The following is a 23,585-nucleotide window of genomic DNA, read 5'->3' on the forward strand; positions in this document are numbered from 1 at the left end:
TGACTTGTTCACTGCTGTCTCAAAAATGACATAACACTCACACGTTCAGTTTAGTTAGCAGTGCAGTCGGTTGTTGGCCAGGCTAGCTAGTTGGGTTAGCGAACTCAACTAGTGCTGCTAATTGGATTATGACGTTCCGTCTGCCTGCGACAACCCAAAGCCACCGGTGTCGAGGCTGGTTGACATTCCTCCCTGCATCATTGGCAGAAGTGAATATGGGTACAGTGTGGGAAAGACTGCAGCTGAGAAGCTAGGCCTACTCAGTTCATACACTTTTGTTGTGAATAATAATCTACTATAATTTAATACTTTTTGCTGTGGGAAATCTATTGCATTGGGAATTTGAATTAGGTATTGGATGAATAAATGCACTAAATAAACGTTCAGAGACCAAATGACAGATCAAAGTTACAACTCATTTTCTACAATGTAATATAGTAGGAAACAGGCTGTAGACTAACAGGCTGTAGACATTAGGCCTACCTAGGCTACCATCTATGGATATGGAACCATGCATTAGTGTCAAACAAATAAATAACAAACAGACAGAGATAGATATCTTTGTTTATTTATTTGTTTTCTTTACATTATCTGAAACAAATGATGGGGAAATTAATTCATATCTCTGACAGAAGGTCCACTAAAAACGGAAAGACAAAAATGTATCCCTGATAGTGGGGTCTCTATTCAAAACAGACCCCAGATCCCTTCACCAAAGCCAAATAAAACGACATAAAGTTCCATAGAAACACCACGCTTCACAGCTGGCATAATGTTTCCCTCTCATTCACTCACCAAGCTCTCTAAATGCTGGTAGCAACACCCCTCAGCACAAAAAACCTTTCAGCACAATGTGTGTGACTGGCTGGTTTCAATTGATGTACACTACATTGTACATGTTTTACCATACAAATGGATATTTGCTTTTATCCTACTTCCTCATAGTCATGTGGTACAAGGTGTTATATTGGAACCGTACTTTTGAGTGAAAGGTGTCACTACCTCTTCAGACACATGTATGAACATACATAGGCTACATATATACACAGCATATCTCCCCCACAATTTTGCATAATTACTTAGTGGATTGCTCAAGATTTCCTGAGAATAGTTGGAGCACAAAAACAAAACAAAAGTCCAAGGCAGCTTCACCCCTTTACATAGCAATCTCTTATTATTATTATTACACTATGCAGTAGAAAGAATATATGTTATTATCAAGAATTGAAGGAACAATATATTGATATCTTCTCTTACAATCATAAACGATACTGAGTGACGTCATGGAATGGATAAGGAGGTGAAACAAAAAAACATAAAAGCTCTCAATATTTTAGTGCAAATAAATCAGAAACAAGGAAAGTTCTTCGACATAGCGTGGAATGGATAGCACACACAGGTCCAGTCTGCTAGAGCTACATAAGCTTCAGGCTAGAGTTACAGCCCTCGTAAATAGTTGTAAATAAAGAACATAACTCACTATCACCTAAAGAGTGACAGACTTTGAAGAAATAGTTGATTATTTGTAAGCAAAGTAGCCTTATTCCTGCAATGGGCCACCCAAGATGGCCGCTGGTCTCCTAGAGACAGGCCCCCTAAGGGCCTATCTGTGACTTATACACACAGCTTTGACAGATTACACAATAACATAGAGTACATGTTGAATTAACAACACAGTTCTCTCCCTAAGTGCAGTTGATGCTTATCTCTTTAACTGAAAGTGTGAAACGGCTACGGGTGGTGCGACAGTTGTCTTGTGCTCTAAAGAGAGAGAGAAAGGCTCAGTCTGTCTCTTTTCCCTCTCTCTTTTCTGATCCCTTCTTTCTACCCCAGAGGATGGAATGTGCCAGTATTATTGCAGTACCTTTTCAGGGTGTGATGTGTTGTGCAAAACAAATGCAAAAGGAGAAAGAATAGCCAACAGAGGACCTATCACCCAACATGGCACTGGGTGTACGGGTCTTTGTTAGCCGTCACTTTAAGCACAATGCAGTTTCTCTTAAGACTCAAAAGGAAGCAGGTACGAAGCACTTCAACTGTGCTAGAAGGGGACCAAGCCGAGTGGTATTGCGGGTCACTGTGTCAAACCCAGGGTCAGATCACTGTGGATACCCTGGGTCAGGTCACTGTGGACACCCTGGGTCAGGTCACTGTGGACACCCTGGGTCAGGTCACTGTGGACACCCTGAGTCAGGTCACACACACAGTTTCAACTGGAAAGCCACAATAAATAACAATAAATAAATAAATAAATACAGAGCAATCAAGAGATCAAGGTCTCTCCCTCACTCCCTCCTTTTCTCTCCCTCACTCCTTCCCTCTTGGTCTCTCCTTTTCTCTCGCTCTTTTTGCAATCAACAAAAAACAAGGAGTGCATGATCAGAAGACATTCTAAAGAAGGAAACTTTGAAAAGGAATTGTCCCCTGTCGATGTCAAAAAGTAAACGCTAAAGCAACAAACACACACCTCTCATTAACAATCATCCAATGACCCTGCAGATGTAGTCTAGTTTTGGTCAGCATTTTTCACAGAGCACTAGAGCTCCACAGAGAATCTAACCTATGGAAGCAGTCTCCAACCCTTCTAGCACTCTGCAGCGGAGAACCGGGCAAATGAAGACAGGTCTTTTAACCAAACCTTGGCTCTAAAATCCCAGGATACCCTTAGAGCCATCCCACTGGGCACAGACATCAATTCAATGTCTATTCCACGTTGGTTTAATGTAATTTCATTGAAATGACGTGGAACCAACAATGATTCAACCAGTGCGTGCCCATTGGGATCTCAATCTATAGCTCTGGTGCTCCTGTGCTTGATCAAACTGATTGATTAGGAAGAAATAAACTGAAATCTTTGGTATCATCAGTGCCTCATAAAAGGGCATGAAAATCTTCTTACAACAGACAACAAAATAATACGCCTTAAAATAAGAGTGTTACTGTTAGATAATGGCTATCTTCAATAGGAAACCTGTGTGACTTGTTGCCCTTGGCGACTAGCACCACCAATAACCACTAGAGGGTAGTACAGTACACCCAAAGTGAAACAGCAGATTCCACACCTACTACTATACTTACCTAACTTAGCAGGCGTAAAACAAACGCCTGAGTGTGTCAGAAGGAACCGGAAGCTACCGGTTTTCAGGCTTTGTGTCTTCTCTGCTTTTCCACTGAAAACCGGATGATTCCGGTTTCTTACTACCCCGCTGAGAGTGCTAGTATAGTGACAAGAAAGTAGGCCCAGATGGATGTTGTACATGCGTTGTTTGAACTTCAATAACATTTGATCGTTATATTACTCTAACAGAACTCTGCTCAAAAATACATGATTTGTTTTATCTTCTTTTTTACATCTGGACACCTCATGTTTCTCAGCTCCTGACTTCAGTTTGCATAGTGCGAGAAAAGAACCCCATATCCCCATCAGCACATCTATGCTCAAAACATTCCCTCAATAAAGCCCCTTTTTATGTACCGCTAATTAGAATAACCACAGCATGAAATAAAATAGAAATAATGGAAAATATAAATAAAAGACAACTGAAATAAAAACAGAGAGCCATGGAACAACAATAACAAATCAGAAAACCCGTTTTCCATTATTCTTTTTGTATCGTTTAGTCTTTCTCTATCGTTTAGTCTTTCTCTAAGCGCTTTGTAAGAAGGAGCAGGTCCAGTCACCTGAGTGAGATCCCCATCCATACTGTGGGTGCCACACACACACACACTTATGCATATGCAAATGCATATACGCGCACACAAACACATGCACACGCATACACATCCATGCACGCTCTTCTCTTCCTCTCTTCTCACTCGTCTTCCTCATCCTCCTCTGCCTCTGCCTCCCCCTCCACCCCTCTCACCCCCAGCTCCAGGCCTCTCCACAGCAGACCAGGGTAGGGTAACCTGTGAGGCCCTAGGAGGGCTATAGCTTGCTCCCTGTCAGCCTCCTCCTGGAACACCATTTGACCTCCAGCCCCAGCCTCAGCCCCATCCCCTAGGCCAACCATTCCAACACGGGGGTGGAATGCTGAGACGTGGGGCTGCAGGGCCAGATTCTCCAGCGGGTCGAGTTGGTCTGGAGAATACCCTCTTCCTCCTCCTCTAGCCCTTCTGCCCTCTTCCCCGTGGTCAGCCCCAGGCCCGCGCCTCGGCCGTGCCCGGGTACGGACCTCCAGGCAGCTGAGGCCCTTGCGGTGGCGCTGGAGGTGGTCCTCGCGGGCGAAGGCCTTGTGGCAGAGCGGGCACTCGAAGGGGCGTGCCCCGCTATGGAGAGACAAGTGGTTCTTCAGGTCGTAGGAATGCAGGAAGCGGGCGGGGCAGTGGGGGCAAGGGTACGGACGCTCCCCTGTGTGTTTACGCATGTGGATCTTCAACTTGTCATTCCTGAGAGAGAAAGGAAAGAGGATAATGGCTCAGCATCATATGTAGAACAATGCTAGCCCTGTAATCTGTTATAGATAATAGTGTTAAAACACACAGGTACATACCTGGTGATAATAGTGTTAAAACACACAGGTACATACCTGGTGATAATAGTGTTAAAACACACAGGTACATACCTGGTGATAATAGTGTTAAAACACACAGGTACATACCTGGTGATAATAGTGTTAAAACACACAGGTACATACCTGGTGATAATAGTGTTAAAACACACAGGTACACACCTGGTGATAATAGTGTTAAAACACACAGGTACATACCTGGTAAAGCGGACCCCGCAGGTAGAGCACTCGAATGGTTTCTCCCCGGTGTGTGTTCTCATGTGTCTGGGCAGCTTCCCTGCTCCATGGATGATCTTCTGACAGACAGGACACTGCTGGGGGGTCTGAGACTTCCTCTTCCTACCCCCTCCTCCTGCCCCCGTGGCCACCCCTTGCTCTGCCAGGGGGGCGGAATTAAAGCTGGGCACCCCACCGTTCCCCACTCCCTCCATCTCCTCCTCGTCTTCTGACAGCCTGTCGTCTGAGAGGGGGAGAGGGGGGTGGTGGGCGAGAAGTCGCTCCTGAGGCCAGTGCACCCCTCCATTGACTGCTGTACTCCCTCTCCCTGCATCCCTGCCCTGCTTCCTCTCCCCGTTCTGTCCCGTGGTGGGGGGGTGTTCATCCTGCTCAGGGGTGGGGGGTCGGGTGGAGGGATGAGAGTGGGCCCCGTCTTGAACAGGTGAGGGGTGTGGAGGAGGAGTGGAGGGGTGCTGGTGTGTGTTGATGTTCGGGCGATGAGGCAGTGGTTGGTGGTGCGATGACTCCACCTTGGTGACTCTCCGTCTGTCTATCTTCCTCCGGGAGCCTTTCTTCATCCCCCTCTCCACCCTTCTCTCCCTCTCCGCCTGTACCCTCTCCTCCCCCGTCTCCCACTCCACCTCCCCCGCCGTCTCCCCCAGTATGTCTCTACAGGCATCAACCACACACTGGATCCCCAGTAACTGAGCTCCTCTCAACACGTCTCTCATGCCAGAGCTGCGGATGGTCAGGGTGGCCGTGTAGGCAAACTCCAGCAGGGCATCCAGGGCATCGGGCGCTACACAGTCCAGCTGGCACACACTGAAACCTCCTCCTCCCCCCGCCTCACCCCCTGCCTCGGCCCCCTCCTCCGCCCCAAACAGCCCGCGGAAGTAGAGGCTGACGGCAGCCATGACGGAGCGGTGGGTGGGGTAGCGGGCACCACGCGAGGTCAGGGTGAGGTCACAGAGTAGCCCCGCCCTGCGCTGGGCGTTAAGGCGGAACAGGATCTCGCTGCTGTGCTCTGGGAAGGGGATCCCGATCAGACCGTCCTCTCCTGGAGACATCGCCACCTGCAGGAGGGAACAGTTGGTTAGAATAACACAGACATTGAAGTTCAGGCTGAATCAAACTAATTCGGTGGCCACAGATGGGTTTTTTTTTTTACATGAAAAGAAAAAGAATCAGACAAAGTTTTTTTTACATTTCTTCTGGTGTGGTGAATGTCAAGCAATGACATCAGAACAATATTGTGTATGCTTTTGATATAGATCACATTTCATGGCTTTGAATACCAGGAAACAAATGCTGACATACCTAGAATACCTCAGTGCATGGACTAACACAAGTAAAACTGTGTTAGTTAATGCAGTCACAGTGCAGAGATATTTTGGTTGATACTGTAGCCTTTCATTACTAGCGTGACTTCCACAAGGAGCTCTCCTTCACGTGAGGGACCATATTAAACAAGAGCTTACTGCTACCCCTCCTTCAATCACTCCTCCCTTCCACCTCGAACTTCCACCCTCTCAACCCCAGATTACGACATCAGGAAAAAGTGATTTTGGCAGAGGGGGTGGGAAGGGGGGACAACTGGGAGGATCAGAGGGGGTAGAGGAGAAGGGCATGCCAGAGAGAGAGAGAGTGTGTGTGTGTGTGTGTGTGTGTGTGTGTGTGTGTGTGTGTGTGTGTGTGTGTGTGTGTGTGTGTGAGACAGTGCTTGATAGTATTAGCTCCTTGATTAAAAAGAGATTGAGACGAAGGAAAGGAAGAGACAGAAAGAGGAAGGAGAAAGAGAGGAGTCAGACTGTACTGGGGACGACGTCCACACACACAAGGTGCTAGAGCTTTTGCATATGTCACATCGTCAAAGGAAGATTCAAGTTATATGGATGCATTTCAAGTCAGGATTCTGCTCACTGAGTCTAACCTTAACAGTGAGTGGTATGGTATTTCCTGAAACAAAACTTTTACTTTAGGAAAGTCAAAAAAGAGAAGGCGTTAATGTTGAGTAAAACAAGACGTGTCTAGAAGTGTTTATGTGAGGATAACAGAAGCTTGTTCTTCTCCTCCCTTCTTTTCAAGACCTCATCACCCACTCCGTGTCCTTCCTTTCACACATGCCCTCCAGGGGAGGTGTATAATGGAGGAAGAGAGTGAGAGAGTGTGAAACAGAGAGAGCATTAAGGCCTACAGCGGAAGTTTGTGTCTTACTCCATTTTACTAATCTATAGACTACTTTCTAGGTAGGTTACCAGGTCTATAGAAGTCTATACTGTCTATGTATCTATATGATGAGGTTTATTTATAACACCCAAGGGCTCTCCTCTCCTGTTCCCCTGGCTCTTACCTAACCCCCTCTCCTGTTCCCCTGGCTCTCACCTAACCCCCTCTCCTGTTCCACAGTACCACTCACACCTGAGCAGACTACATTTTCCACAAACAACACTAACTCCCCCCTCCTCCCCCACCTTTGTCTCCCTTCCATAGCAACCACCAACAGCCCCCTAACCATCCTATAATACTGTCCACATTGCACCCTGGAGGGGCTCTCCTCGACGACAGTACATTCTGTTTCACCTGACTAACCTGCTCCAAGACACACCCCATTAAATACACACACACGTTGTCTCTCTCTTGGCTCCCCGAGTCCCCATTGTTCAGTTTGTGGTCTGTTGATCTTCATGCAATGTCAAAAACACACACACCCCACCCATACAGTCCACACTAACGTTCATATCATCACTCTTCAACAGAAACCCCAATCCCACCTGTACCAACAGAACCTTACCCAGACCTAACCCTCCCAAACTCAACCCATCAGCTGAGTCTGAACCCAAACGGCACCCCTACCTTTCCTGCCTTCATGGCTGATAGAGGGACCGTCGACTGGAGGCGATGCTGTGTCTGTGTCATGGCATAAGTGTTTTTGTACTTCAGTCTTCCTCGCTCTTACTTGCTTCTTCCTTTCTATATTACAACCTTCTATTCTCTCTCTCCTTAAACCTTTAACTCTCGAAGTTCAGAGAAGTTGGGGTTACGCGTTCATCCTTGGGGATGTCTACCTCTTTCTCTCTCTCGCTCGCTCTCTCTCTTCCTGTTTTATGAAAAGAAGGTGTTTGGCGGCGGAGAGAGAGATTGAGAGATACCCCTCCCCCCTTCTCGCCCACGCGCCCCTCTCTCTAAAATACAGCGGGTCCATTTTCTGAAACGAGCGATCGTAAGTTTCCGAAATACACAACTTCTTGGCCTGCCCCTCCCCAACCACAGATCTGACCTCTGACCTTGGCTGATGGACAGGTAGGAGGGATGTTTGTCCGTCTGTCTAGACAGGTGGTGGGAACTTGGGTACAATAGTCTAAAGTAGCTTCTTCTCCTCGAAGAAAGAAGAGGAAGGAAGCCATGCGGGACTATTGGGACGCAGCCCGCGGTCTCATCGTTCAGCCATCAGCCCCTTACGCACACAATTAAGGATCTCTATGCACCTACATTACTGATGAGGGACCTTGAACAAAGCACAAAAATACCCTACAACATTGTCAAATATGTGCAAATTTAGCCAACTCAACCAACATCAAAATTGTCAAAGAAGAAGTAACGTAAGAACCAAAATGATATTGGTGCTGTGAGTCATAACAGACCCAGCCACAGACGTCAAGGTAGGTATTAGATGAAACAACCAACCAACATGCCATATTACAGACGGTCTGTGATGATGATAAAGTCACATTAGAACAACCCATAAGGCAACTCTGACTGACTCAGAAGTCTTCTCCAAATGAAAGCTTGTTCACTAAAACAACTCTTAACATGTAACATTCTCGGTTTGATGCATCAAGCTATCGATGCTGGCATGGGTTTGTGCCACCGCCGCTCTCAGAGCAGGTAGGAAGTGATTTCAGGGAGATTTGTTCGAGGTGTCTCCTACGCTCGTAAGCACATCTAAAACAACGCCCTGGAAAAAGCTGTAGACGAGGAGGACATCGACGGTGCTGCCAGAAAGGTCAAAATCCCCACCGAAAACACTGTGTGTGTGTGTGTGTGTGTGTGTGTGTGTATGTGAACCTGTCATGAGGCACAAAACAATAAGCCAATAGAAAAGACGACTGTCCCAGCTGAGATGAGGTTTTGTTTAAGAGAAAACGCAATGTTAACAGAATCCACCTCCTAGAAATCAGAGGAGATAAAAAGAGAGATTAAGTTGGTGAAAAGAGAAAAAGAGGAGGAGTGAGAGATAAAGGCATATGAAGAGCATACTAGTGTTTAGTTTCCGGCGTAAAATTGAAAAAAGCTGTAAGGGGTGGTTTTCCATTCCTCAGAAGGGGGATGTAAGTGTTGTTCGGAAGGGTATACGTGTTGTTCGGAAAAAGGGAAGAGATTCCTGTTAATCGAACAACTGTGAGTCACTTAATAATGAGACACCCTGAAATACACACACACACACACACACACACACACACACACACACACACACACACACACACACACATAATTGCACACAGTTAAAAAGTAGGAATGATCTTTGTTTGACGGTAAGACATAACGGTAAGACATTTTCTCTTTCTCTGTCTTCTCTCTTTCTCCCCTCGTCCCCTGTCCTTTCTCGCTCTCTTAGTCACCCTGTTTCTAGTTTCTAGTTGTTCAGCAGCCCCTGTTCTAACAGTCAGGGACAGACGTCTCTGGCTGCTGATCCCTCTTTAACATATAGAACTATAGATTACACAGCCACCCAAACATACACTGACGTGTGTTTAATAAACACATTCAATGAGAACAAATCATTTGAAAACACAGTTCCTTTTCCCAGAAGAATGGAAGGTAAAAACAAAGAAACAACAACCCGGGTGGAAAGTATGTGGAAGAACATGTCAGACTGTTATGTTGAAGAAGACATAACGGTACACCACTTTACAAAACACTGAGTGGAAATGTGAAAGACATCAGGAAGCAGTGAAGACAAACGAACGTGACAAATCAATATAATAGTAACTAAAACCCATATTAAGAATTATTGTTGAAATATGCTGTACAATTGGTATAAACTGTAGGCATATTACACTGAAAGACTCACTCCTCATGCTTCAAGTGAATTAAAACCAACAAATTAAACCAAAACTATAACAATGGAACTAGTTGAAAACTGTTTATGCAGTAAATAAGTTAGTTTTATTTTCAAAAAATAAAACACTTTGTCATCCCCTTTTCTTTAATGATTGGTGGCCAACTTATCTCTCGTTTCAGAGCGGATTCTCAACTCCCACTCCTCTGTCGACAGTTGACTACCTTTCCTCCCCTCCGACAATACGGCTTCCTCTTCCCTCGCTTTCGTTATGTACGTCACTCACTCTCTAAAAGCTCTTATAATGGTTCATTGCCCCATTCTAACTCAAAATGTATTGGATGAATATAGATATTTCTGGACAGGAAATAACAACACTTTAAATGGGGTCCTGATAGAATGAATAAGTAAAAAACTATTGGACCATCAAAATAATGGTTAAACGTATTGTCCTTTTGACTGCAACTTGAACGGAGTTCACCAAGTGAGAGATCAATAGTAGTTGACACAAACAAGACATTAGACTGTTATTACACTGGTGCTTATTTTCCCTTACAGCCTGTAACTTCTCCCAGTCCACATCAGTTTTATCAGCTCTCCTCGGCTCTGAACGGCTCAGGGGGAAAATATGACTATTCACAGAAATGTGTTTAAATGAATTCTGATGTCAGACGCTTTCCGTGTGTGTGTTCATTCATAATATGTTTAAATGCGTGTCACTCGCAGTGTTTTTAGCAAACTTCTAATGCTCTAATGTATTTCACATCCACGTTTCACAGGCCCTAACAATCCACAGCTTACCAGAAATACTGTACAAATGTAAAATGCAATGTAAGTTTACAAAATATAGCTACTTCTTCATTTAGTTTAATTAAGAAAATAACATTTTTTTTTTCATTGAAGGCTTAAATAAATAACTATAAAGAAAACAAGGTAACAAGGTTTTTGGAAATAATTACACAATGTACGAACATAAACTCAATAAACTAGGATATTTGTAAACAACATTTGTAACCCTGAAAGATGTATTTAAATTGTGTGTGATAAAATATTACTTTTTTTTGTTATGATACAATAAAACGATTTATGAATTTCTTAATATGTTATAAAGATTATTATGCAAAGCTAAAGAGAGGGGTGGGTGGCAGTGAAATGTATTATTCCATGATGGCTGAATAAACACACACAGCAGACCTACGGAGATGTGTCATTACACACAACATGAAAAATACTCATGGGAGGATAACACACCAGGTCATTTCAGTCCATCAGAACTACACAAACCAAACGAGAACTCAATTAAACCAAGAATAAGTCTAAATATGTATAATTTACATGAGACAACCAGAACAGCACAGGTGGAACCAAACAACTGCTGTTCCCAAACAAAACACAGCAAGGCCTGAGAGAAGGAAATTAGGAGTCATGATTCTCTGTTCATACCGTTTCTCCTCCTCCACGTGCTCCTCTTGCTCTCAGTGCTTCTCTCATTCTCCTTCTCTCACACACTCGTTTTAGCCTCTCTCCCCTCTTAAACATAGGAGGCTGGGAGAGAGGTGTTGGGTTAGGTGCATCTTCTCAGAGGAGGGGTGAAATAGGGGATGATGAGAAGAGTTCCTGCCCACACAGAACCTTATTCAGCCCAACACAGGTTGGCAACACTCTATGTACCGCCTGTATGTAATGAATTATGAATACATTTACAGGCATTCATAAAGCAGCTATAAAGCATTCACAAGATGTCATGAAGGCTTATTGCAAGTAACCATTGTTATTAAATGTGAGACACATCCCCATTCTCCATCATCATTTACAGTATATCTTGACCCTGCACCGTTTCTGAAGTATAATAAAACCCAGACCCTCTCCACTCCCTCCACTGATAACTCTCCCTGAACCGACTATTTGCATCTTACAAAGAGATATAAAAACAGACCCAGCCAGAGAGAATTTGAATCTTCATTTGAATTCGTTAAAATGCTGGATAACGAGAATAAAGACAACATTATGGTAATTACCGGTACATCCATTTCCTCCAAGACGTGGCTAAAGCAATTCTATAAAGATGAAAACTATGTGATTATATTGGGAATAATAATTGCACTCAACCTCAAGCATGCAATAAAGACCTGCCAGGATGGAGCACATTCTTTATAGTGGCAAAGTGCATTTGAGCAACAAAAACACACAAATCATATCCAGGAAAAGGTTCCAATCTTACGATCCTTTTGTACCAGCATCCAGCCCCTCTGCTTAGCTAAACTGGGGCAGTGTGTGTGTGTGTGTTGAGGTCTTAGTTCCAAGAACACATTACATTATTCATTTGGCTGGCAGAGCAGTACAGAGCGGAGGCTCTTAACCCAGCCCTCCCACGCCCCACCACACCGAGGACATTTTGCATGTTATCCCAATTTACCGATGGGAATCAAGGGTTTTATTCAGGAGGGACGAACGGTACAGAACCTTCACATAGAAATGTATTGTATAGAGCAGACACGCCTCTATGCCAAAAACAGGATTGAGGAGAGAAGAGGGAGAAAAAAAGAGAGAAATGTGAGGTTGGAAAGAGGAAAGGGGGTCTGAGATTTGAGGGGAGATCAAGGAGATGAGAAGAATACGGCTGAGGTTTGTTTGACTTCAAAATAGACGTGTTCCTAGAGAACATACCAGGAAAGCAGAGAGTGGGAGAGGAGAGGTGGTAAAAGACTGTCAGACAACGAGTGAGTGAGGGGTGGGGGTAAAAAAAGATGTAAAGATAGGTATAGAATGAGGTAGGGTGGGGGTAAATCTCACAGGGATATCAAGCCTTTACCAACAACCTGTGTCAGAGAGAAGAAATAAGAGAAGAGTTCTGTTACAAAGAGAGGGGAGAGGAGGGGGGACAGAAAGGCAGAGAGAGGTGAGAGGGAGAGGAACAGTGACGTGAACAGAGGTTAGAGAAACAGAGAGAATGTTAGAAGAGAGAAAGAAAGGGGAAGGGAGCGAGAGACTGTGACAGGAAGTAGCTGCAGTGAGTCCTTGCAGGTGTGTGTGTGTGTGTCTGCAGATGTCTGAGGGGAGATGTGGTAGCAATCTCTATCATTAGCAATCAGTGAAAGGGAGTTTCACAAAGATGGGGAACACACACACACAGGCCTGAGAAAGGATTATTTGTGTTCGTGTGTGTGTCAATGCATATGTGCGTGTGCGTGCATGGGAGGGCTTTACTAGTTCTAACACATGCTGACAAAGTGGTTTCACACCTTCTATCTGTATCTGGTCAGCAGTTTCCAACCCCCAAGACTACATGTGTGAACAGCGGAGTGTGTGAATGAGTGGTCCATTTATGTGCAGAACTTGTGTGAGTTTGTGTGTTTTTACAAAAAGGTGAAAAAAGCTTGTGTGTCTTTCAGTGTGATAGTGTGTGTGTCTGTGTGTATGACTTGTGTATTTGATGCACTGTGTGTGTGTCTGTGTGTGACTTGTTTATTTGATGCACTGTGTGTGTGTCTGTGTGTATGACTTGTGTATTTGATGCACTGTGTGTGTGTCTGTGTGTGACTTGTTTATTTGATGCACTGTGTGTGTGTCTGTGTGTGACTTGTGTATTTGATGCACTGTGTGTGTGTCTGTGTGTGACTTGTTTATTTGATGCACTGTGTGTGTGTCTGCTTGCTGGGTGAAGTTGCCACATCATTAGGGAGGGTCTCGACAGCTGTTCCTCTGTCTTACACATTACCTCCCTTTTCAGAGAATGATGTCGCAAAACACACACTAGGACGGACACACACACACACACACACACACAGACACACACCCATACACAGAGATACATGCTCATAGACACCCCTACAAACACACACGGACACATACACACCCACAGACAGACACACACGCACATAGACACAAACACACACACTGATGTCGCAAAACTAACTGATCCTGATCGGCTTCCTCTTCCTCTGCAGTGAGGACTGACAACCACGAGGTGAGATGGAGAGATAAATGGATGACAAAACAGACAGAAAAGTAAAGGAGGAACAACCATGTCAGCTATTAGAAAGAGACCGTATATAACTGATACGGTATATGCCTACAGGAAGAAAGAGAGGGAGACTAATAGTGGTAGGGGACAGGGAGAAAGAGAGATATTGATAGCGGTAGGGAACAGGGAGAAAGAGAGATATTGATAGCGGTAGGGGACAGGGAGAAAGAGAGATATTGATAGCGGTAGGGGACAGGGAGAAAGAGAGATATTGATATGGGACAGAGAAATGGAAACTAGAGTGTAAAAAACAATGCCAGTTAGTCTGATATCCTCTCCAGACCATGTCAACATGTGACGGACAGCGTGTGTTTACTTTAACAGTCCCAATCAGAGGTTGTAAAGCTCAAAAGGCGGAACACTTCATTGACATCATCAGGACAATACTGTAGTAGTGTTTTCTGGGCTTTGTCAACAGGGGGGAGAGCGGTTGCTTTTACTGTAATTTGTGGCTGAAAGGGTCGATACATAGAATATGCAGTTATTTCAGCTGTCTTTCGAGAAACACAACAGAATGTCTGCCTTACTGTCACTGGTCTGAACACCCACCCATCTCTCGTCCAATTACAGCAGTACAGCACTTTTACAAAAGATTCAAACGTTGACGGGGTAAATTCTACTGGTGCTTAGCGAATTAGAGCTCATCGAATACCGCACTCTCAATGTCTGGAATACTGCCTTCTCATGGTACTGTACTTACAACAGCTACAACATCAAGCTGTCATTTCTCATCAAAATGGATCTAAAAGGTTAGGGGTCATTTTCACAACAAGATACAGGAGATGATTCTCTGCGGTGTGTGTCATTGTCTCGCTTTCCCTGAACCGCTGGCTCACTGTACCTGTTTATGAGCAACACCCCCTCACTACCTACACCAACATTTACACCATCACCAGAAAAACAAATCATCTTCTCTCTCACTACTATTTAACACTCTTTTCATCTTTAAGGGGTGTCTGTCTTTACAGGAAGTAAAGTATTGCCACTTCCTGCTCTTCCATCCCCCCCTGGCAGTAGGCGGGTGGTGTGAGCTGGTAGGCTGGCAGGCCGGTGGTCGAGAGAGAGATAGGGCTGTGAAACACAACAGAAACTGGAGACTGAAAAAGGAGAAACGCCATATGCACTACTTCCTCTAGTGAGACAGATCTACTGGAGGCAAACTAGGCTGTGGGGTACATGAACATTCAGTAAATGACCTTAGTCAGTGGCACAGCATCTCAACATTATGGTTCAGGCCTACATGAAGTGTATTGGTTCAAATGTTTTTACTGCCCTTATATGGTAATAACCAAACAGAACATGTCCCTGACTCTGACCATTGTGTGTGAATGCAATAATGGATAATATGCAGAAACTCTATGATGACGCTAAGAGAGTAGTCTAAAAGTTCAACGCTTCTAAGAGTGGGAAAATGAGGGAATATGGAAAGGGAGTATTGATGGATGAAGGAGCTGAGCAGATAAAGGAGGACTGAATGGGTGGTGTAGGGGAACAGGGAGAGGTATGAAGGACTGAATGGGTGGTGTAGGGGAACAGGGAGAGGTATGAAGGACTGAATGGGTGGTGTAGGGGAACAGGGAGAGGTTGGAAGGGATGATGGGGGATGAGAGGAAGATACATTTGATATGAAGGAGTAAAGGTATAGAAGGAAAGGGAGGGAGGAAGCTCTTAAATCTGCTGATGCTGAGTAAAGAGGGGGACTTTGTCCTCCCCCTCTCTCCCCCTGACTTGTCCTCCCACTCAGCCTACTGTATGTATCTGAAACTGAAACCCCTATTGTGAACAGGGGGAATTTATATACAGGGCCACATGCCCTAATTCATATACTTACTGGAATTGGGTGACTGCCTGCGTGTGTGTGTGTGTGTGTGTGTGTGTGTGTGTGTGTGTGTGTGTGTGTGTGTGTGTGTGTGTCTTATCTTAAATGTTCCTCTTTCCTTTAAAGACCACTCACTGTTGTTACACCCCCCCCCCCCCCCACACACACACACACCACCCTACTATAACACACACACACACACACTGGTCACACTTCTGCACGGCCCCAATCACATGATCTGTCACTCGCTCGCAAACACACACACACACCCACCCACACACTGACTCTAAGTACAGCGTTTGCTAAATGACTTTATGTAAATGTAGCCATTGCTGATCCTTGGATTTGCGTGTTCAAGTGAACCGTATTCCAAACACTGAGTCCAAAACCCTGGCTGAGTATCAGTGAAAGAAGACAGAGTGAGACACAATATACTGTACAGTACACGTCAACTCTGGGGGGGTTCCTTCCTGACACATACTGGACTGTACCAAAATCAGTATCTTATGGGGGTGCCCTCATTCAACACATTTTAACATGTATGGAGGTTCACAGATTTTTTTTATGAGAGTGGCCTGCAGCACCCCAGGGCAGCCATGTAAACTAATCTCTAGTTTCTATACCTATAGTAGGACAGGCGATGTCAACGACTGGGACAATAATACTTTCTTTAGTTCAATGCACTTATTGTGCAACACTCTCAACATTCCACACCCCTTACCTCCAGTCCATAAACTCAGAGGAGGACGGGTCCCTGCTCTCTTCCTCCCTCTCTATTTTCCACTTCTTCCTGTTTCTGTTCTTCTCCAGCAGAGCCAAAAGGTTTCCAGGGATACAAAGCTGAGGGGATGAGATGTTTGGATAGTTAGATGATTTGGATTTGAACAAACTTTATTGATCCCAGAGGACTGACAGATTGACACCAAGATACACATACAGTGCCTTCAGAAAGTATTCAACCCCCTTGACTTTTTCCACATTTTTTTGTGTTACAGCCTGAATTTTAAATGGATTAAATTGAGATTTTGAGTCACTAATCTACACACAATATCCTAGAATGTCAAAGGGGAATTTAGACTGACATTTTTATGAATTAATAAATGTCTTGAGTCAATAAGTATTCAACCCCTTTGTTATGGCAAGTCAAAATAGGTTAATGAGTACAAATTTGCTTAACAAATCACATAATAAATTGCAGCGACCCACTCTGTGTGCAATAGTAGTGGTTAACGTGATATGAATGACCACCCCATCTCTGTACCCCAGACATAGAATTATCTGTAAGGTCCCATAGTCGAGTGGTGAATTTCTAACACATACTGTACAGTGCATTCTGAAAGTATTCAGACTCCTTCACTTTTTCTACATTTTGTTACGTTACAACCTTATTCTAAAATTGATTAAATATTGTTTTTCCTTCATCAATCTACCCACAATAGCCCATAATGACAAAGTGAAAAATGTTTTTTTGATTATTTTGCTAATTTATAAAAAATAAATAAAACAGAAATACCTTATTTACACAAGTACTCAGACCCTTTGCTATAAGACTTAAAATTGAGCTCAGGTGCATCCTGTTCAAATGATAATTATTGAGATGTTTCTACAACTTGATTTGTCACCTGTGGTAAATTCAATTGATTGGACATGATTTGTAAAGGCACACACACCTGTTAATATAAGGTTCCACAGTTGACAGTGCATGTCAGAGCAAAAACCAAGCCATGAGGTCGAAGGAATTGTCCGTAGAGCTCCGAGACAGAGTTATGTTTAGGCACAGATCTGGGGAAGGGTACCAAAATGTTTCTGCAGCATTGAAGGTCCCCGAAAACACAGAGTCCTCCATCATGCTTAAATGGAAGAAGTTTGGAACCACCAAGACTCTTCCTATAACTGGCTGCCCTGCCAAACTGAGCAATCGGGGGAGAAGGACCTTGGTCAGGGAGGTAACCAAGAACCCGATGGTCACTCTGACAGCGCTCCAGAGTTCCTCTGTGAAGATGAGAGAACCTTCCAGAAGGACAACGATCTCTGCAGCACTCCACCAATCAGGCCTTTATGGTAGAGTGGCCAGATGAAAGCCACTCCTCAGTAAAAGGCACATGACAGCATGCTTGGAGTTTGCCAAAAAGCACCAAAAGGACTCTCACAACATGAGAAAAAAGATTGTCTGATTCTCTGAAAAAGATTCTCTGCATTCTCTGAATGCCAAGTGTCACATCTGGAGGAAACATGGCACCATCCCTACAATGAAGCATGGTGGTGGCAGAATCATGCTTTGTTGATGTTTTTCAGCGGCAGGGACTGGGAGACTAGTCAGGATTGAGGGAAAGATGAACGGAGCAAAGTACAGAGATCCTTGATAAAAACCTGCCCCAGAGCGCTCAGAACCTCAGACTGGGGCGAAGGTTCACCTTCTAACAGGACAACGACCCTAAACACACAGCCAAGACAATGCAGGGGTGGCTTCGGGACAAGTCTCGGAATGTCCTTGAGTGGCCCAGCCAGAGGCCGGACTTGAACCCGATTGAACATCTCTGAAGAGACCTGAAAATAGCTGTGCAGCGACGCTCCCCATCCAACATGACAGAGCTTGAGAGGATCTGCAGAGAAGAATAGGAGAAACTCCACAAATACAGGTGTGTCAAGCTTGTAGCGTTATATCCAAGAAAATTGGTGGTGCTTCAACAAAGTACTGAGTAAAGGGTCTGAATATTTATGTAAATTTTATATTTCTAAAAACCTGTTTTGGCTTTGTCGTTATGTGGAATTGTGTGTGGATTGATGAGAGAAAAAAACATGTTTTCATCCATTTTAGAATAAGGCTGTAAAGTAACAAAATGTGAAAAAAGTGAACGGGTCTGAATACTTTCTGAATGCACTGTATTCAACCACAAAGACCAGGGAGGTTTTCCAATGCCTCGCAAAGAAAGGTGCCTATTGGTAAATGGGTAAAAAGAATTAAGAGCAGACATTGAATATCCCTTTGAGCATTGTGAAGTTATGAATTACACTTTGGATGGTATATCAATACACCAGGTCACTACAAAGATACAGGCATCCTTCCTAACTTAGTTGCTGGAAAGGAAGGAAACTGCTCAGGGATTTCACCATGAGACCAGTGGTGACAATAAAACAGTTAGAGTTTAATGGCTGTGATAGGAGAAACCAGAGTATGGATCAACAGCATTGTAGTTACTCCACAATACTAACCTAAATGGCAGAGTGAAAATAAGGTAGCCTGTACAGAATTAAAATATTCTGTACAGGCATCCTGTTTGCAACAAGGCACTAAAGTAATACTGCAAAAAATGTGGCAAAGCAACTCATGTTTAGGGCAAATCCAACACATTATTGAGTACCATTCTCCATATTTTCAAGTATAATGGTGACTGCATCTTGTTATGGGTATGCTTGTAATCGTTAAGGACTGGGGAGTTTTTCAGGATAAAAAAAATTATGGAATGGAGCTAAGCACAGATAAAATCCTAGAGGAAAACCTGGTTCAGTCTGCTTTCCACCAGACATTGGGAGATGAATTCCCCTTTCAGCAGGACAATGGTTGAATCTGTGTTTGAAATTCACCGCTCGACTAAGGGACCTTGCAGATAATTGTATGTGTGGGGTACAGAGATGAGGCAGTCGTTCAAAAATCATGTTACACTATTATTGCACAGAGAGTGTGTCCATGCAACTTATTATGTGACTTGTTAAGCAAATTTGGACTCCTGGCTTGCCATAACAAAGGGGTTGAATACTTACTGACTCAAGACATTTCAGCTTTTCATTTGTAATTAATTTGTAAAAATTTCAAAAAACCTAATTCCACTTTGACATTATAGGGTATTGTCTGCAGATCAGTGACCAAAAAATCTCAATTTAATCCATTTTAAATTTCAGGCTATTAACACAACAAAATGTGGGAATTTTTCTTCCACTTGGACATCAGAGTATTTTGTTTAGATCATTGACAACAAAAAAAAAAAAAAAATCCATTTGAATCCCACTTTGATGCAACGAAACTTTGGAAAAGTCAAGGGGGTTGAATACTTTCTCTAGGCACAGTATACAGTATTTAATATCTGCTACGTGAGAGGCAGAGAGACACAGGGAAGTAAAGGGGCCAAATATTGAGGGAATAAGGTGAAGGAAAAGAGTGAAGGAAGGAAAGGAGAGACAAACAGGAGATCAAAAGATAAAGGAGAAGTGATATAAAGAGTGAATAAAAAGAAAGAAAATGAACAACCTAAACACACAGTGTGTCAGATGATGTGTTAGACATGGTGAGGGGTTCAGGGGGGAGAACAGAGAGAGAAGGTGGGGTGGAGAAAGACCACTTCCCACTTCACCATGCCTCAGAGCAGAAGTGGCCTACACTAACAATGAACAGGGCTGGGAAACAGGCACAGCACACACCTGTGTAGGACCACAGACATCCTCAGACACACTCCACTATCCCATACTCAGTGGCAAGAGCAGAGACTTTACCCATTATCTGTCATAATTGAGAAGGTGCATGTAAATGTCATTTGGTGTTTGTGAGTGTGAACATGTGTGTGGATGGGAGAGAGAGGGGCCATGAGAACAGTCCAATCTAGTAAATGACAGGAGTAATTCAGTTACCATGACACCAGAAGGAGAGATGAGAAGAGAGGGAGGGGCTAGATCAGTTACCACTAAGCCAAAGACAGTCTACACAGACTTTCCAGGTCTCCCAACTGTCATTTAGTTGCTAATAAGACTGCTTCAATTCAGACAAGTGGCAATTAGGGTTGACAGTGCAGAACAATGTTTCTGCTTCTCACTCTATTCTCTTCCATCTCTCACACTAAATAGTGGAATTATTCACGGAGTTGGGGTTGGTGACAAATCTAATCTGCATCGCAGACGTCAACAATATCTATTTGTCAAGATCACACACGGTAACCCACTGTACAAATATTAGCCTACATACTCTTACAGGGCAAATATATTCCTTATTCCTTCCAAGTGCACTGAAGTTTAGGTCCAGACCCAACACTGTTTGGAGAACTATTGTGTGAAAACCACAAAATGAATATTGTAGACCAGAAACCCTTCAGTGGATTGGACTAATAACATGGTGCCCATAAAGTTGTAAATCAAACAACAAACTCAGACAGAGGACCAAACCCAAGCCAGTTTGGCAGGTTCAGCAGGTCTGTCTGTACCACAAGAGGGGCGAGTCAGCAACCCACACACACACACACACACACACACACACCACACTACACTAATGCAGTCACACACACGACAGCCTCCCACCATCCATAGCCTAAGTTTTATACATTTAAAAGCCCTCATCCATCCAGCATTAATATACATTTCAAGACCTTTACATCAGCAACAGAGCTATAGAATTTAAGATAAGGGATATGTCAAAGTGTGGTGACAACAGCATAGCCTACTGAAAGGGTCTTGGAATAATATAATTCGTGTCCAAAGTTTCCCTGTGGTAGAGCACATGGCTTGTTGCCTACAGAGACCGGCGATGTGCGTGAGAGCAGGTTAGGTTTTGGATGTCAGCCGGTGTTCGCTGCTATAATTAGAAGCCAAGCCTCCAGAAGTGTACCCGTCGACCCTGCTTGTTCACCTGGCCACATTCACGCAGGTAGCAACACAAAGCAACTAACCTGAGATCACATACATATTCTCTGCTAATGTAATTTAAATAGTATGCGTTCTTGTGTCAAAATAAGCCTCTAGGAAAAGAGAGCGCGAAAATCCTAGGGAGAAATTGTCGACACGTCACACGGGAGTTACCGAATACCCATGACGTAGTCCTCCCGTAACCCCGGTTAGGACCGAGGGAAGGGGGGGGGGGGGGTTCAGGGGCGGTTGTTATAGAAAATGGGAAAGACAAGCGTAAAATCCTAACTTTAAGAATTCCATAATATCCCCCCAAAACAGAGAGCGAGTGAGGGAGCGGGTTTACCTGTGCGCCGGTGTCACCTATGTTATCTCGTCGCGTCCCACCTGACCGGCTTCTGTACTTCCTGGATTCACTCCCACCCGCCTCTCTCCCCCCTCGTCGCTCCCCGGGGGTCACCGCTCTCTCCGCACTGTCCAAAATCTCACACCAGTCCCTCTGACAAACCACGTATCGCCCGGGAGTTCTCTGTAATATCCGCCTCTTCTTGTCTCTCTGCCGGCCTTTATACCCCCCTGCCTTGGCTCTCTCTTTGCAGACCGCCGGCTCGCTGGGCTGTTCTCCCCCTCTGACTCCGCTGGCCCATTCCAACTCCAGGCAGCTCCTCCTTGAACCAGGAAGCGGCTTGCCCTACTTTACACCCCGCCGCGGATTGGCTCTGGCGGGGCTGGAGAGGGACCGCTGGGGTGGGCAGGGCACAGGGGGTCGGCCACTGTGCGATAGGCCAGCGGCAGTGTCTGTCGTAGCGAGGTGGGAGGGAAGGAGGGCGGAGGTGGGCATGTTGTTATAGAGACTCGCGGGGCAGGTCGAAGGTCTGAGGGATCACAGCGGGGCTAATAGGTGGGCATAGAGAGGGAGATAATCGTTTGAGGGCATATGCGTGTGCCAGCTGCAGCGGACATTTCCACTTGAAATAGATCGCCTTATTTAAACGCGCTATTTATGGTGCTCATGCTGTTTATCTGCCTCTGTCTGTCTGTTACTGTACATCTCTCCCTCTCTCCCTCTCTCTCTTTCCCGTCTCTCTCCATCTCTCTCTGTGCGCGCCTTAAGCCATTCATTTGCAAATGAAGCCATGGCGACCAAGACAAGAGGTGACATTTGACATTTTAGTCATTTAGCAGACGCTCTTATCCAGAGCGACTTACAGTAGAGTGCATACATTTTATTACATTGACCATAGAGCCAGAGAAACCAGCAGGTGCACATACAGTAGATATGTAGGCTACTACTCAGCCTCAGTCACAAGTCACATCCCCTGCCATATCCCCTGCCCCTACCGACAGCTATGACAAAGCAGCAGTCTCATGGTGGCTTGCTGAGTGTTAAAATAACTACAATCTCCTTATAATAACTCTTAGAGACTTCGCCCCAAATTCTGAGAAGACTAGAAGCAGTACAGGCTACATTCTATTGAAACAGCTGGGGGACTTTCATGTAAGAATAATATCTCACTGTGTGTGTGTGTGTGTGTGTGTGTTTGTGATCTTGTGATATACTGAAGGCAATTCAAAATCCAATTTTTGGTAAAGAGGACATTTTCTACTGTAAGTGATTCACTGTTTCCAGTGCAGAGAGAGACTGGTGTGTATGACAACACAGGGCTGATGCAAGAATCTTGAGACACTAGAGAGAGAATGAGGTTAGCGTCACACACACGGCGCACACACCCCTCCCCTCGTAGCAAACTACACACACATCAGCTTCCTGTTTGAAGTGGTAACTACACAGCAGAAGGAATCACCTTATCCTTTCTAAGTTTTGCATCTTGCGCTCTTTGCTCCTGCATACACCCCCCCCCCCCCTTCTCTCAAACACCTCCCCTGTGTGTGTGTGTGTGAGAGATGGCAGATTTGGAAGTGATGGGAAGTCTAAATATAACATCTTGTGGTTTACCCACCCAGCCCACCCAGCCCACCTTCCCCTTGCCGCCCCCTAACCTTAAATCTGTGCTCAATCTGCGGTCTGGCTACCTATCTGGCTGCTGTTGTGTGTGGTGTGTGTGACGTGTGTGTTACTGCAATTCACACTACCCAATGGGCAAAAACTGGTTGAAACGTTGTTTCCACGTCATTTCAACGTGGAAAACTAATTGGCTTAACAAAAAATCATCAACGTAAAGGCATTTTCTATTTTTTCATCCAGTTTATAACCTAAATCCAATGACATGGTGCATTTTCTTTGTTGATTTCACATTGAATTCACGTTAGTTGACAACTCAACCAAATGTAAATCAATATTAGAAGTTGAACTGATGTCTGTGCACAGTGGGTAACCTTGTTGTTCAC

The 23,585-nt window shown here is 44.5% G+C and overlaps 1 protein-coding gene across 1 annotated transcript; it reads right to left on the bottom strand.

Moving 5' to 3' along the window:
• Positions 1-565: 565 nt before the first annotated feature.
• LOC129841887 (zinc finger and BTB domain-containing protein 7B-like) lies at positions 566-21,957 on the bottom strand. The gene is made up of 4 exons (XM_055910231.1): positions 21,583-21,957; positions 16,351-16,469; positions 4,710-5,800; positions 566-4,389 (listed from the first exon to the last, which is right to left on the bottom strand). Exons 3-4 carry the CDS (start codon positions 5,792-5,794, stop codon positions 3,813-3,815), a joined length of 1,662 nt encoding a protein of 553 aa, XP_055766206.1. The 5' UTR covers positions 5,795-5,800; positions 16,351-16,469; positions 21,583-21,957; the 3' UTR covers positions 566-3,812.
• Positions 21,958-23,585: the final 1,628 nt, after the last annotated feature.

This window comes from Salvelinus fontinalis, unplaced genomic scaffold, assembly GCF_029448725.1.
Source record: "Salvelinus fontinalis isolate EN_2023a unplaced genomic scaffold, ASM2944872v1 scaffold_0002, whole genome shotgun sequence".
In the NCBI taxonomy this organism is placed as follows: domain Eukaryota; kingdom Metazoa; phylum Chordata; class Actinopteri; order Salmoniformes; family Salmonidae; genus Salvelinus; species Salvelinus fontinalis.